A 15,791-nucleotide genomic window follows, 5' to 3' on the forward strand; every position below is an offset into this window, starting at 1 on the left:
AATAAGGAGATTTTTCTTCTTGTTGTAGGTTAAAAAAAAAAAAAAAAAAAAAAAAAGAGGAAATATAATGCTTCCTCATATCAAAAATCTGAGTCTGTGAAAGCCAAGTGAAAATCATGCATAATATTAAAAAAAAAAAAGTGAGTAATAAGGGGACCACTAAAATAAATAAATTTGACTTTTAAAGGATCAAAAAGAAAATTCAGGAAAGTTGTGATTTTACTTTATTCTCTAAGTCTTTAGAACAGTCAGAAGCAGTATTTTTTAAGCTTTAAACAGGATAAGACTATGACACAGACACAAAAAGATAGATCAAGGAAGGCTTCAGTGTGAAGTGGTAGTATTTTCAATACTTATCAAATAACTGCATGCATAATCCCATAAATCAGGTTAGCTGAAGACTCCAAATTCTTCTTAAATGAGGTGTTTGGGTATAGTTTCTGGCTGCTTTGTTAATATGATTACAGTACCTTGCTAGTTCCTTGAAATGAAGGATTTGCCGCAGCAAAAGTACAGGCTTTTTCTGAGTTCTCTGTTATTTCTACAAATCCACAATCTGTCAGTCTACAGTGTTATTGCACTCTCTAATTTTCAGTGCAACTGAATCCATTCCCAGAGTTATTGATGACACTATAATTTCACATTTATTTAGTGTGGACTAAGCTGCCTAAAAAAAAAAAAAAAATAGAAAAAGACCCCCAAACTAAGTATTGTCTACAATATCAATATGTTGTCATTTAAACCTACATAGATACTTACATATGCTTCATTATAATAATAATAAAAAAAACAGGTTGTAAGGACTGCCTCTGTGACCTTTTTTCTCATTTTAACCCTACTGATATGTCACCCATGGCAACCTTAAACCGATTTTAATAGAGTCTATCCTATTATTCATTTAAATTGAGGTGCAAGAGCACTTAGACCAGAGAAATTTGCATTCAGCAAATGGGGATTTGATGAGCAAAAATGATAAGATATATGTTGTATAACATGCCCTATTTTGCCAGCAAATAAACAGCTCTTGAAATTGATAAACTTCAGAATATTTTATCTTCAAATGTTTATACATAAATGATTAAAATGCATTAGCAATTCTGCTTTTGAAAAAAAACATATTGGGAAAACAACACAGTTGTGTTGCTTAAATTTGTAATTAACAAATTTATTACTAATTCTGTTCAGTTCTTTAATATGCTGCATTCCTGAAGAAGAACATTAATACACAATGGCAGAAAGAAGCTAATTTTAAGACTTTGGAGAAATGAATGTCTTTTAATGCTGTGTGTTTCTCTTATCTACATGCCACATTATTGTAATAAGTACATTCAGGAATAATTTCTTTTCAAATATTTTTACAAATCTTGCTCTTATTTGCATGCAAGTAAGTTGTCAGCTTAAATCTTTGAAATGCAAAATATATCTCATTTCTATATTTCATCAAGGAGCCTTTCATGTTTAATAAATTACAACTTAGATCCTCCAAGACTTTGTTTTTCATTAACTAAAAGCAAAAGGATACATTTAAAATCTTAATCACAACCTGCAAGGGTATTTGCATGTTGCTGATATTTGTCTTGATGGGACTTTTAATATTTGCAAACTAATCAGGACACCAAGGTTATACCAATAATTTCTTCAGACAATGAAAGTTTCTGTATTTTAGTCTTTATTAGCAGCATGTGCAACTTGGATAAAACTTTAAATGCCTCAGTCCTGGTGTGATATAAATATCCATGTGGATGGCTGTGTGCAAGGCAGGGCAGCATTGCTGAGCCCCTGTAAGCGATGCTCAGATGATTTTTACATCTGGATTAGAACGGTGGCAATGATTACTGTTTGATCACGCGTTGGGCAGGATCGTTAACACGACAGAACAAGTTAGGTAAAATCCCTCCACCCCTTGATACCGAATAAAGACTTGCATCCAGCAGGAATTGATGAGCATCTGTCTCCTGTATGATTTGACCCTCAGTTTAGCCTGGAGTTTTAATAAACATCCGAGTTCATCTCGCAGAAGGGTCTACTGCTGGTCCCTGTGTAATAAGGTGGGTCATCTCATCTTATCAGAGACAGAAATCCTGACAGCTGGCACTATTTCCTGATCCCGGTGGTCCCTGGGGACAACAGCAGTATGGTGTTACAGAAAAGGCAAACTTTTGCTGAACTTGCTGCTCCGAGACCCTTGGTTAATCTTTTCTGTGGAGTCGAAGATCAAAAAAAAAAAAAAAAGGGGGAAAAAAAAGAAAAAAAAAAAAAGAAAAAAAAAGCTGAAACAATTCAAAATATGCAACTAATATCATGTAGTTAAACTGATGTAGCATGCATGTTGTTTTGCAAGCTAACAGGTTAAATATGGCTTTGCTTTAAGATTCCCATCAAATTTCATTTTTATAGAGAAATCTCTGAAAGCAGAAGGGGGTTGAGGGAGGGTGAGGTAAAAAGAAATAAATCATTGTAGTCTCAGGAACAGTAATCCTTGTTGAGGATTTTGGCTGATTGATATAAATAACATCGTCCCCGCCATCTGTCCGAAGAGGGACCTTTCCAGTTAGTGTTAAGCTGCAACGGCAGAATAATTAATGAATGGTGTCCTTTGTGCTGGTAATAAAGACAAGACAAATTATGTTATAATCCAACTGCTGCTCATTTGTCACAGCCAAATAAAATGTCAAATAAAAGTGAGGGGGGCACTGTGTTTGTTTAATGGACTGCGAGCTACCTGTTCGTATTGTTGACAGACAACTATAGTGCAAGTTGTGAATGTGGAAGGCGGCGAAAACGCCGTGTATCGAATTCTGCATTTCTCCCTTTTTTTGTTTTTTGGTTTTTTTTTTTTTGTGGGGGTGGGGGGCAGGAGGAGGAGGAGGGGGGGAGAACGGTTCACCGGCTAGCATTAATGCAAGTTTTAATTATATAGCTATAATACCACTTTCCCCTCTGAGAAAGGTTGGGTTAGATTACATGGTGCAAAAGGAAATTGCAGAAAATAATAACTTCAAACCAGCCCTCGCTCCTGCGAATTTGTAAGAATTTGGTAGCGCTCTCATCGCTCGCATTTTCAGGACAGACACATTCATCCAGTTGCTAGGAAAACCAAATAATGAAAACATAGCTGGGATTTAGCAAGTTCCACTGGGAATTACCTATGATAGAGGGCAGGGCTGCACTTCCTCAGAACATGCTCCTGCTGTAAAAATTCACAAACCTGGCATTCATACAGGCATCTGTCGCTTGCTCTAATGCCAGTTCATAGTATACATACAAACATCTGCTTCCATGCACAAAGGGATACAGAACGCTTGACAGGTCTGTGTTAGCAGGGTTCGCAATGCCAGTTCTTTATGCAAAAACCCTAATGCTTCCCGTCAAGCCATTAGAAGTGATACAATCAGCCCAGGCCCCATTAAGCCATCAGTGTCCACCTGTGATAAAGATGGCCATTTGTTTTCTTAAAGCCCACTTAATGTCTGCTTAACTCAATTTGTCAGGAAATGTAGAACAATTTCCTCACAGCCTGAAATTTGGTAGTGGTTCAAAGTCAAAAGGCCAGGTCTAGTCTTATTCAAATGATATAATGAACAGTCTTCAAATCTAAATCTCCCTTGGGGAGATGCTGTTTACTTTTTTTTTTTTAAATGTTAGAAAAAAAAAAAAGGAAAAGTAAAATGTATGCTTTTCTTTGACTACTAAAAATATTGAATCCTTTTAACCCCTTCATATGGGTCAGCTGAGAAATGAACTTCCTTGCTTCCTTCTTTTGCTGGAGGTTAATATACTAAAGGTTAGGCAGAGCAGATCAAAAATACCAGAATGCATATGCAAAAAATTATTTCCAGCATATTTTAAAAGTCTCTTTTTAAGTGTATAAATTTGCAGTTTAACCACCTAAAACATATCTCCAGTTTTCACTCTTCCTGGGATCTTTCCTGGCGTATTGACAGGGGGCCCAATCCCTTCTCTCCACAGCAATGCCAAGGGCTCTGCAGTTCACAGAGAGCAAAGTCAGAGTGTGTTTGACACCTTTGGTGGGAATTTTGCCTGGGGAAAACAGACAACAGCTGAATAAATGTGATACGGCCCCGACTTTGTGATTGTTCTGGGACAGTTCCTATTCAGCGTCCTAATTTTCATGTAAGGTGAAAGCTGAGAAATGCTTTGCCACCTCATCCCCTTGCATCCTTCCACCTCGCTCCAGGTTTTCTCTCTCCCTGAATCGCTGTCCATTCCCAGGTCTTCAATGACATGGCAGTCTGGAGATTATGGGTGAGGATCAGAGGGATGCCAATAAAAGCGCATCTTCAATGGGGGCAAGGAGAGGCGATGAAGGAGGGGGAAGCAGGGATTTTAGGAGCTGGCAGTGATGTCCTGTCATGCTTCCACCACTTCACACAACAAAAATAAGTAGAGGTGGGCCACTGCTGTGGTAGGACACAGCACAACCACCAAGTCACCTCTTTGACCAAAACAAAGAGAGAGAAAAATACCTATATACAGAATAAACAGGATTTGTGATTTTTAAAACATAATCACACACCGATAGGTTCAAGAAATTAAATTAAATTAGAAATAATGACCTGATGGATACTGTTTGTGTCCTTGAAGACATTTTTTGAAAGTGTGAGCAACTATCTGTGTGTGGAAAGGAGTGTAGGTCAGATCTTGTAGCTCAGCCTCTCTGCTGGCTTTAACTGCTGTTGGGGAGGTGCGTTACAGCCTCGAGTTGTGCATTTGCAGAGAAAAATATCACACCATCCAGATGCTCAAGTCTGCTCTTTCTGCACAGAAAACCCCGCACAAGGCTCTTGCAGTGGATGAAATACCAGAAAAAGAGCACATCATGTTTTTCCTGCGCGTGGTAGAAGTTAGCAGTGAAGCACAATCGGTTCAGTCGGGATCAGACTACCCATTAGCTATCAAAGTCCTAAGTCTAATTAACCCCCAAAATGGACTGACAAGGATCATTCCCCTTTGCTGCTGCCTAACCAGTTGTATGTACGCTGGGCATGCAGTACCTAAGTCAGATGCTGCTTTGTTATAATTAGGGCAGCAAATTTTGTTTTCTGTTTGGTACTTGCTGTTACATATTGCATGTAATGTATGGCACTGTTAAGGGAAAAAAATTGGAGTCAAAGTGCCTGGAAAGTTAGGTCTGCTCTGTAGCACTGTGAGATTGTTGACATCTGCCGAGGTTGGAGAGCTCAGTAAGCAGGAAATGGGGTGTCACTCTGAGTGGTAGTTTACCATTATCCTGGCATCCTAATGAAGTGTCTGCAGTGCACAGAGCTTCTGGATGGCATCTTAACGCACGGCTAAGCAAAAGCACTTCTCTCCTTGTCACTGTCATCCATCTGCCTGCACCCTACTGTAGCCAATGGGATGGAACCATGCTACAATGTGCTATAAGCCATTTAGAGTTGCACATTGCATAATCAGTCCCATCAAATATGTAAAAAATGACTATTATTGGTTATTTCCCTCAAACTCTGGCACCTGGAGTTTGATACATTAAAGTTTAACTTTTCTAAGTGCTGTTTTTTTCCATTAATTTCACATATATTTTTGTTAAATGGGACTGAGTTGCAAACTCATTGTCTTGGGTCTTGCTAATGGATCACAAAAGTTGTATGAATATTCATTGCAAATTCCACTTTATATCACATAGTATGAATTCATCAGTTGCCCAGATAGACAGTTTTCACCCAATTCTCATTTTCTTTTGCAAGATCTAATTCTGAGGCATGAATAAAAAGTAAATCAATTTGGATCACAAATTGCTTATTTTCCTTATAGCAAATATTAGTTAGTTTGAACACTTCTTATAGATTTTTTTTTAAACAAGGAAATATTTTACAATATATCTGCAGCAGAGGATTGCCATAGTGTACTGAGAGTGATTAAAATTGGGACTTTTATGCTGCATGCAGCAACATTAAAATATCCTGACATTAAAAGTGATATGAATAAGTGATCTATATATTTATACATAAAAAACTGTGTATTTTAGCCAGCATGACTTCCAGAATATGAACACTTACCAAATGAAAGCAGAGTTTTGGGGAGTTGATGTGCCTGGGAGAAAAAAAAAAAAAAAAAATCAAGCCAACAGAGCACTCCCTTTTGAGCAAGTTTTCATTCCCTGATAACACCAAAGCTATCAAGGACCGGGGTTAAGCATTGTGTGACAGAGCAAGCTTCTAAAATGGGCAAGAGCAAGATGAATTGGCTAAGTCGGGTGTTTATTTATACAAACAAGAGGGCAGAACATAATTTAGTTGCATCAGGAATTTTTCACAGACATTAAAACTATAGCAAACATAACAGCGGGGATGCTTGCACAGCAGCACAGTGGGGAAGCTCACAGAGCGTCTGCCCACACTCCGGCTGGCTGTAGCCAGCACCATAAGTCTCACAATTTCATTAGCACTCAAAAATCCACCTAAACCACCCCATTCAGACTAAAAAAAAATAAATAAATAGATGAAATAAACAACACCCCCCCTCCTCCCCCCAAAAAAAGCCCCAGACAAGACCCATCTTTCTCTCGGCAGCCGAATCAGTCGCGAATTGTTGGAAAAACTCTTGGCAGGCAGATTTTGCTGTAGCAACAGTGTGTGACGTTTTAACCACAGCAGAAATCTTATCCAAAAAAACAAAACAAGGTGAGAAGAGCATGTAAGAAAATCACAGAAAACCGTGCCCAAAAAAAACACCAACAACAAAAGGCAGCAGATCAATAGTTTGATATTTTATGCAGAATCATAAATCACTGGGTTTTTTCAGCAGTTCAGCCGTGAGGCTCGAAAGCATAAAAAGAAGCCTTGGCTTGTGATAAAATTAGGCATTAATGTGAGGCATAAATGCCGTTTAACATTAAACATGCACAAGACACCGAAATGCCTGGAAAAAGGGAAATGGGTGCTATAGTAAAACTATACAAAGTAAGTTGGACATGAATAATGCAGCAGGTCTGAGGAGGGTCATGGGTCAGACCCCAGTACCTTACAAAATAATGAATGCATGTCAGGTTAGAGACATCCATTCCTTCCTAACCAACGTGAGTTATTGGAGATAAACCCTGGACTTCCTGTTCTGAAACAAAGTGGCTTGTTGTAAACATCTATGTCCATTTAAAATTAATGATTAAAAGAAAGATTCGGTGGGATTCGCTTAAGTATTCTTTATGGGCACGAGTGCTAAAGGTTACTTTCTTCATTCATTTTTACCCAGCCACTGTTAATGTTACAGACACATCATGTTTTCTTCCGTGCTCAAATGTTTATCCAAAGCTCATTTACAAAAGAGCTTATATAATAGTAAGAAGGGTTATTTTTTTTCAATGCATTCTTCATTTAAATATAAACAAGAGAGCATCTCCACAGTTTTGCTCTGTTAAAGGGAGCCAGCCCTATTTATAAAGACAGTAACCCAAATTCTAAATATATTTTCTATGATTCTTTTACACAGAAAAACCATCTGCGATTCACTTCAGAGTATCCTGATCTGCTGAAATTATCCCCTAAGACTCCCATAATTTCCCCAAAAAATGCAAAAAGTATTAACCCTCCTCTCATTCTTTATTTGATATATGTGATTATGATGACTTTTCCTTCCAAAATCTTCACAGGGAAAAGAGAGTCTAACTTTCCAAAATGGGATTTTTTTTCCTCAGATTTTCACCAATTTTCACAATAAAAAGAATATAATTAAAACCAATACTGTTTCTTTTTATCACAACTGCTCTGCTTCATTTGCTAGACTTATCTGGAGAATTTAACAGCTGTTCAGAGTGTTTTCCTTCCTTTTCACACTGCATTGCTAGGCTTCATGATACAGCACAAGGAAGGGGATAACTTTTTCCCACCTATTTGTAAAAATCCTCATTTAAAGATTTCTTCCCTTCATTTGTGCATGGTAAAGGGAAAAACCTCAAAAAAAAAAATTTTTAAAAAATCTTTCCACTTAGGAATCTGAAAGCAGAAAATTCCTAGGAAAGTGGAACTGAAGACTTTACAGAAATAAAGCGAATACATAGGTATTGCAAATGAAACATAAGATCTTGCATCTGATCTGTTAAATATTCCATCAACAAGGTCAAGAGTAAAGACAAGCCCAGCCACAAAAACTGAAGCGAGAGTATGCTTTAATAAAAAAAATGAACAGTTTATCCTCTTCAGCTTCTCAAGTGGAAAAACAAATTCTTTTATACTAGAGAAAAATCAAGCGTGTATAGAGCATTTAAAAAAACCCACCAATATCAACCATTTTAATGAAAGAGTACCCAATATTTTCATGGAACTATAAAAGGGAGCGAGACTAAGTGTTATGGCAAAAAGCCTGGGCTCAGCAGCTTTGTGTGGGAAATGGTGAAATGTGACTGTGATTTATAATGAGAAAAGGTATCTACAACATACAATTTTCTACCTAGCTGCAAATAATAATTCATAGTGATGTCCCTTCCAGATAAAATACCTTTGCAATGTAGGACTCATGTGGTAAAATGATCATGATAAATGTCAGACCAGTGCAGGTAACGGCTTTACAAACCATTAAGATTAGCTGGCTCTTTTTTTTTGATGATAACAGTAACCATGCTGTGACTCTATGTGGTAATAATATCTCAGTACTGATAAATGCCAGAGCCAGGCAGAGGTGTTTATCATTCCCAGTTCAGAAATGCTGACTAAAGTTACCACATGTTGCCTGTTTTTTCTTCTTTCACAATAGACTAACAATTAACAAATAGACCAATTCACAGCGTAATTTTATGCAAAATTTCTACCATTTTTGTGCTTTAGTGCCTACCTAAATATCTCCTGTGTACCAGTGTTGATGATTTTGGTACAGTAAGCCCTAAAACAAAGCTTTCTAGACTTCCCATTCTCTCAATAAATAACTTCTTTGTAAATTAATACTGCTCTTTTATATTTCATTTCTTTTACAAATACACCTCATAAAGAAGTGCAGCCTCTTTAAGCAGCTGTTTCTGTAAGGAAGGTGGTTACCAAGTTGGTATCTGTGTTAATCAGCAGAGAGCAGAGTCAATTCCTTCAAGAGAGCACAATAAAGTTTTAATGTATGACATTTCCTTGTAAGTACTCTGCAACAGAGGAACAGTGAGCCCTTCCTTCTGCTTTGTCCTTACCTCTGTGTCTCAGTTCCCCTCAAGTCCATTAAAAAAAATAAAAAACCAGAATCAAAAGATAAACTAGTTGAGAACCTGCATTTGAGAGGTTGCAGTAAAGGCAGGACAACCCCAACATAAATATAACTAATCTAGTGTGGTCATATCGTGTCTTAATGCGTCACAGCGTGTCCAGAGAAGGGCAACAGAACTAGGGAAGGGTCTGGAGCACAAGTCTGATGAGGAGGAGCAGCTGAGGGAGATGGGGGTGTTTAGCCTGGAGAAAAGGAGGCTCAGGAGGGACCTTATTCTCTCTCTATAACTACCTGAAAGGAGGTTGTAGAAAGGTGGAGGTCTTTCTCTTCTCCCAGTTAACAAGTGACAGAACGAAAGGAAATGGTCTCAAGCAGTTCCAGGAAGTTTAGTTGGGTATTAGTAACGATTCCTTCATTAAAGGGATTGCTAAGCATTGGCACAGCTGCCTAGGGCAGCAGTGGAGTCCCCATTCCTGCAGGGATTTAAAAGCTGTGTAGATGTGGCACCTGGGGACATGGGTTAGTGGAGGCCTTGGCAGTGCTGGGACAGTAGTTGGACTTGATGATCTTTGAGGTCTTTTCTGACCAAATGACTCTGTGGTTTTATGTATACACACCAAAAAGCACAAAAGGAGAATTTGCACCCTCTTCCTGCAATAAATTCACTTCTACAAATTTTATATAATTTTCATATATTCATTTATGTTTCCACTGGGCAAAATGAACAGCACTAATGGCAGAAAACCTGAAGGGGTGACTGGTTTGCAAGACTGTGAGAGGTTGTGCTGTTCAGAGGTTAAGGTTCTTTATAGGTCAAACTAGAACAAGAGAGTAATACACAGAAAGTGTGTTCTTTATTTGTGTTTAACTTCATTATCACTGTTATCCATTGTGTGACTTCATATAGAATAAATCCATAAGAAAATTTTGGGTTATTTTAACTAGAAAAAAATACCTATGCACTACCTACTTTAAACTCTTTCTCTTCCACATCTATATAAATGTTAAAATTATAAACAGTATGGATATATACATCTATATCTGTATGTATGAAATATTAATCTCAACAGGAATTAGTAATACATGCTGAGGAAGGAATATTTTCCTAGCAATTTTAATTTTTAAATTAAGATTGTGGGAAAATTTGTGCTTGAAACTTTTTTTGTGGTGAAATCTAAATCAAGGCAGTAATCACCACATATGCTTATGCAGCACCTACTGCAACTGGGATTTAATCCTAACTGAGATCTCTGGGTGCTAGGGTAATATGAATATTAAAGAGGAACATATACGAAGAATGATAGGTGATAATTAAATCATAGATAAGATCAGAAAAGTATTCTCAGGTTATCTAGGGCATGTAACATGCAAGATGTTTTCCCTACGTCAGACCTACCAGTACCTTATCTAATCTGTTCCTAAATGAAAGCACAGTTGTACATGACTTTAATTTAGTTGCAACATCTTACACGGATCGATGAAAATGTTGGTCAAACCTTTCCCACGAAACCACAAATCATGGTAAAACAGGAAGGTATATCTTAGCAAAAAGGATAGAAACGTTCTCATCACCTCAAAAAGAGATATCAAAGCCCTTAGTGCTGCATTCTTTATTACTGGTCATAAGTTTGAAACACAAATGGTTTCCTGCAGAAATTCCAGTTGTGAGATGTTACAGGTGCGAGAAAATAGCTACAGTGGAACAGTTTCTTGAAATAATTGTTCACCAAGAAGAACTACTAAAAACAACAGTAAATTATTTTATGTTTCCAAACATGATGGGCTGTTAAGGACAGAGATCCATAAATATAGTGGAATTAATTATGATGAGGAAAAAAGGACAACAAGGACTACCCGGGAAGTGCATTGATCGCAGAAGCTTCACCACTGGACAAATATAATTCCAAAGAGGAATTCCATTTAAGATATGGGTCCCTTACTACTTGGCAGTATTTTAGCTTAGGATGACAGTCTAATAATCCAATAAAATAAATGAAAATTATAAAAATATTTTTCTGTGAACCAGAAAATGCTTCCTTAAGGTTAAGAGAGAATTTTAAATCCTTGTAAACTACTCTTGCACCCTGTTAAAGTGACAGAAGGTATCAAATAGTCTGGTTTTAACCAGATATTAATGACGACTTTTCTTGCTCAGTTACCAGCTAGGACACTGTGCAAAGCAACATCCTAATTTGGCACTCAAGTGGTTATTTTCTCTCTTTATTTTTTTCCCTTAGAAATCCAGGACAATACCAGTCGCATCAAATCCATAAGGAGCCTGGTAAAAAAGCTGCCTAGACCCAACTATGACACAATGAAAATCCTTTTTGAACATCTAAAGAAGTAAGTAGAACCATGGTAGAGACAGACCAATAATTTTAAAAGGAATCGGTACATGGTGTCCTAATCCAATTGGAAATGTCACCCAAAATACTAAAGATAATTATGTTCTTTGGTAAAACTAAGCATGATTTATGTATCTATGTATATCCTATTCCTGAACAAGAAATCAGGATGTCTAAGCAAAAGCCTGAATTTTTCCTCTAGTAGAAAGCAGAACAGTTTTGTTTCCTTCCAGCCAAATACATTGGGTGTTACAGGTACATAGAACTGGGCAACTGCAACGTTTCATTATTGCATTCCCCCTGTTTGGTTGACTTTCTCCAGCAACAGACTTTTGGATGTTCATATTTTCAACATATTATTCAATCCTCTATATTGATCTTGTGCTATGTTGAGGCACATGATGATAGAAACAACCTCACTCAAGAACATATATTATGAGCTCTTGTCCTCACAAGAAATCTTGTGACAACACAGAGCACCTTAAGAAACCCTCGAGGGAGATTTGGAAGAGCATCTTTGCTCTTCTGGTGTTCCTGAGATACCACAGAAGCAGATAAATGACCCTGTAAGGCTCCACCTTATCATTCCTCTGTGGTTTCCACCCTCATTTAGCTCTTTTTGCAAGACATTTCAGCCCAAAAATTCAACTCAGGATGTCATGCTCAGCTTGGGTTTATTCTCATGTTTCATGGTATTAACAGTAAAAATGTAGGTAGACCACATGCTCACTCTGAAACCCACCTGCAGCTGTTTGACTTCCAGAATGACCAGGCAGAAGTATCAGACCTCAAGACAGGGACACGTGAGGGGCAGGATGCTATTCCTCCCTTACCCTGCTGTTGGGACTATCCAGTCCCATTTTCTACTGTCACTCTTCAGCCAAACTACCCCTAAAATTGAAGGGGCTAAATAGGATCTGGGCCTCATGAAGGCCCTGTGCACAGAGGAGTATTTCATCCCAGGAATGATATAATGATCCCAGTGAGTGAGTAATAAAGACTCCAAATCAAAGACTACTCTGAGCTTATAATGAATGATGCCTTTATACTGATCATTTCTGCTGCATTCTGCTGGCATATGCATATAAGAGATGTAGATCCTTTATCTTGGGTTGCAGCTTCCAGCTGAAATGGCAAAATGAAGTCCATATAGTTGTGGGAATGTCCCCTTTTCATTAATCCTAATGGAAGGATTTTAAACAGTCCATAAAATGACTGAGTTTGGCCTTGCAGAAAAACAGTTTTCTATGTGTTCATCTGATGTACTGTGTGCACACATTCTCTCCTTCAGCGGGTTATCTAGAGAAGGATGATAATTTATTACTGTCAATGGAAGAATAATAAGGGAAATTATTTCCTGGGAAGAACCTGAGAGCAAGAAGTGGGTACACGCTGTCAGCACAGATATGCCATATACAAAATTTACTGCACTCTATGTGGCATTGATCCTAACCTGAAAAAAAGTTTTGCTGCCATGTCTTAGGGGAGAGATATCAGGTATACACAATAAGTCTTTGATCTCGTAGTTAAATCACTTGATTGAGACTCAGGAGACGTGGGTTCAGTTCTTGGCTTTGACCGGATGTTCTGGGTGACCTTGGGTAAATCATTTAATCTCCCTGTGCCTTGGTTCCTTGTTTACAAAATGATGATAATGCTTCCTTTGTCTGCCTTGGCTTTTTAGAACATAATCTATTTGGGACAGCAATTGTTTCCTGCTGTGGATGTGTAGAATAACTGGCAAAACTGGACCAACACTGGTGGCTTTTTGGAGAAAATGAAACGAAAGGAAAATAAACCCACCAAAACACCATCAATAAAATATCAATAGTTCTTACTGTAGAGGTATACCCATGTGGCACAGTGGCACAGAGTGATGGAAGGCAGGAAGATGTGATATTGGAGCCATTTGGGGGTTTAAGCATTAGGGAAGCGATTGTGTGATCTCTCTGAAGAAGGTCACTCATCTTCTCTGCCTCAAACACATCCTCAGGAAAAGACAGGGCTATTCCATAAGCTTGGCTCCACTGATATGGAAGAAACAGCAGAATAGATACTGAAAACACAAAAAAAACCCTAACCCAAACAAGATAAAAGTTATATTTTCCATTTTGAATTTCTTGATGTGAAAGACAGGTCTGACTGGCCTCGTGGCTCCATAAATAAGAATGAAGTGGCTCCATAAATAAGAATAAAGTAGTAAACTAAGAATAAGAATAAAGTAGTAATGACATGATGGTTATCATACAAATATAGACAATGTGTGTTTGTTTGAATCAGGAAACACAACTAGTTTGCAGAGGTTACAAAATGTAGAATTATATTATTTTTAGGGATACTCTTCAGAAGATTGATGTCAATGTGCACAACATGCCAATCTCACCATGGACTTGAACCATCCCTTTACGTCACAAGGTTTTCTCCAGGCAAATCAAAGGAGATTCAAAAGTTTCTGATTAGCTGGGAAAATAATTAAACTGGCTTGATTTGAGGCATATTACTTCAATTTCTGTGTTTGCTAGTAGAGATGGCTGTTCTTGTCCAGTGTTGAACTGGTTCTGATTGAGAGAAGATGAAAGACCACAGCTATGCTATTTCCTTGGCATTCCCCTCTTTCTCCTATCCTTTTCCTACCCTCTTCTTTCCTGTCAGACAAACAGAACAGGGCTATACAGACCTGAACCACGGGACTTTGTAAGTCTGTGACTTATACAGCACATGAGAGCACGTGTCTCACTGACACACAGCTCTGCACAAGAATCCAACCTTCACCTTATCCTAAACCCCTCTGCAGCAATCCAGTCCACAGGAGCAGGTCCAGATCAAGTAGAAATAACAATGTGAAATGTACTTCAAAAGGGTCCTCTTCAGAAACCCAGACAAAGCAGTAGATGAGAGAGCCTATGAGAAAGGCCTGGCAGCAGGAATTAAACACCCCTGCCATATATCTCTCTTAAACCAAGCTCTCTGAAGCTTCAAGAAGTCATAGTGCAGCGTATGAACACCATGGGAGGTGGATTAAAAGCAAAACTTTGGGCTGCTGTACCTGTTCTTCTTGTACTTGTACTTAATGGGTAAAAAACCCAACCAACCAATGTTCCCATCTGTCTTTGCATGAAATCTATTCTACTTGAAAGCAGAATAGACAAAATATGAGGATGAACAGACATATCACATAGCTCTTGTCAGTCTAATCCCATAAGGAATTGCTTTATTAGGACTCATACTGAAAATAATTGAGCACAACTACTATTAGATTATTCATACTTCTGAAGATGAGCAAACCAAACAAATAGACTTGACACAGGAAAGAAACAAAAAAACCCGAGTAGGGATTTTCCCAAATAAAGGGCTACAGAAAACAACCTGTTTTATTTGAAAATGTTTAGAAAATATTTGTTTGCTGTATATAGCCCGTGTATTGCTGTCCTATGCATCTGTGGAAACAGTGTCCCAGTTCCACAGGTCTCCACTCTTCCCTTTTTCTTGTCTACATATGAATTTTACTCCCACAGTGAGCTAATCACAGGCACCAGATAAATCTGATACACCTTTCAGACCCCAATTTTTCAGGCACACACAGGACATGAAATGATGCAGAAACCTTGTCTTGGCTCTCTGCACAAACGTGAACCAAGCACAACCAACCCCTGTGTGATAAATCCCTATTTGCAACCAGTAATTTACTCACACAACTACAATACAAGTGAGGCAGAAGGAGAATCACTCTTTATAGTATTTCACTCTTTATAGTATTTTCTGGTCGATATTTTCACCACATACTACTCTCACCATATAGTATTTTCACCACAACACCTTGAGGTAGCTGTTACACACCCACTGGGAAACCGAGGCACGAGGAGTTTAAATGACTTAAAGACTCAGCATAAGCTAGCAATACAATCTAAAACCCTGGAAGGTTTTTTTTTTTTCATTTGCAAAGAAGCTTCTCCAGTGACCACAAAAAATTCTCTTTTCTCCCTTATGCAAAATGCAGCAGGGGAAAGGAACACCCTGACTGGGTCCTCTGCATCGTGCTCCGAGCTGGTGAGGGCGGACGCAGCTCTGCTTGAGAAGCTGTGTGCCTGCATTATACAGCACTGTGCCTGAGCTAATAAGCTGTGCTTATTAATGTTAAATTAATGAATCTCAGCCTGCTCTGCTTATTAGGTTGAGCTCCGTGCCACCGCAAGGCAGCTCTGCGACTCCCAGATCCGAGCTGTGTCACATCTGACCGGGCTGGAGCGCAGGGCAGCCAAGCTCCAGTCTGGCTCTACCCATCCATGT

At 38.4% G+C, this 15,791-nt stretch overlaps 1 protein-coding gene and 1 long non-coding RNA gene across 3 annotated transcripts in view; one reads left to right on the forward strand and one right to left on the reverse strand.

Annotated features, from left to right (window-relative positions):
* Positions 1-15,791, forward strand: part of ARHGAP15 (Rho GTPase activating protein 15) — a 331,924-nt gene that overhangs the window by 297,009 nt on the left and 19,124 nt on the right. The window contains exon 13 of one of the 2 annotated variants that reach the window (XM_064661637.1): positions 11,397-11,502. The exons of the other annotated variant lie outside the window; for it this stretch is intronic. Coding sequence (XP_064517707.1) covers positions 11,397-11,502 — 106 coding nt within the window. The remainder of the gene's footprint in view (positions 1-11,396; positions 11,503-15,791) is intronic. 2 annotated transcript variants of the gene reach the window in all.
* LOC135417453 (uncharacterized) overlaps positions 1,649-15,791 on the reverse strand; it is a 46,759-nt gene continuing 32,616 nt past the window's right edge. The window contains exons 4-5 of the long non-coding RNA XR_010432041.1: positions 6,039-6,072; positions 1,649-2,199 (exon numbers count right to left, since the gene is read on the reverse strand). This is a non-coding gene — a long non-coding RNA (uncharacterized LOC135417453). The remainder of the gene's footprint in view (positions 2,200-6,038; positions 6,073-15,791) is intronic.

This window comes from Pseudopipra pipra, chromosome 7 (assembly GCF_036250125.1).
Source record: "Pseudopipra pipra isolate bDixPip1 chromosome 7, bDixPip1.hap1, whole genome shotgun sequence".
Lineage (NCBI taxonomy): Eukaryota > Metazoa > Chordata > Aves > Passeriformes > Pipridae > Pseudopipra > Pseudopipra pipra.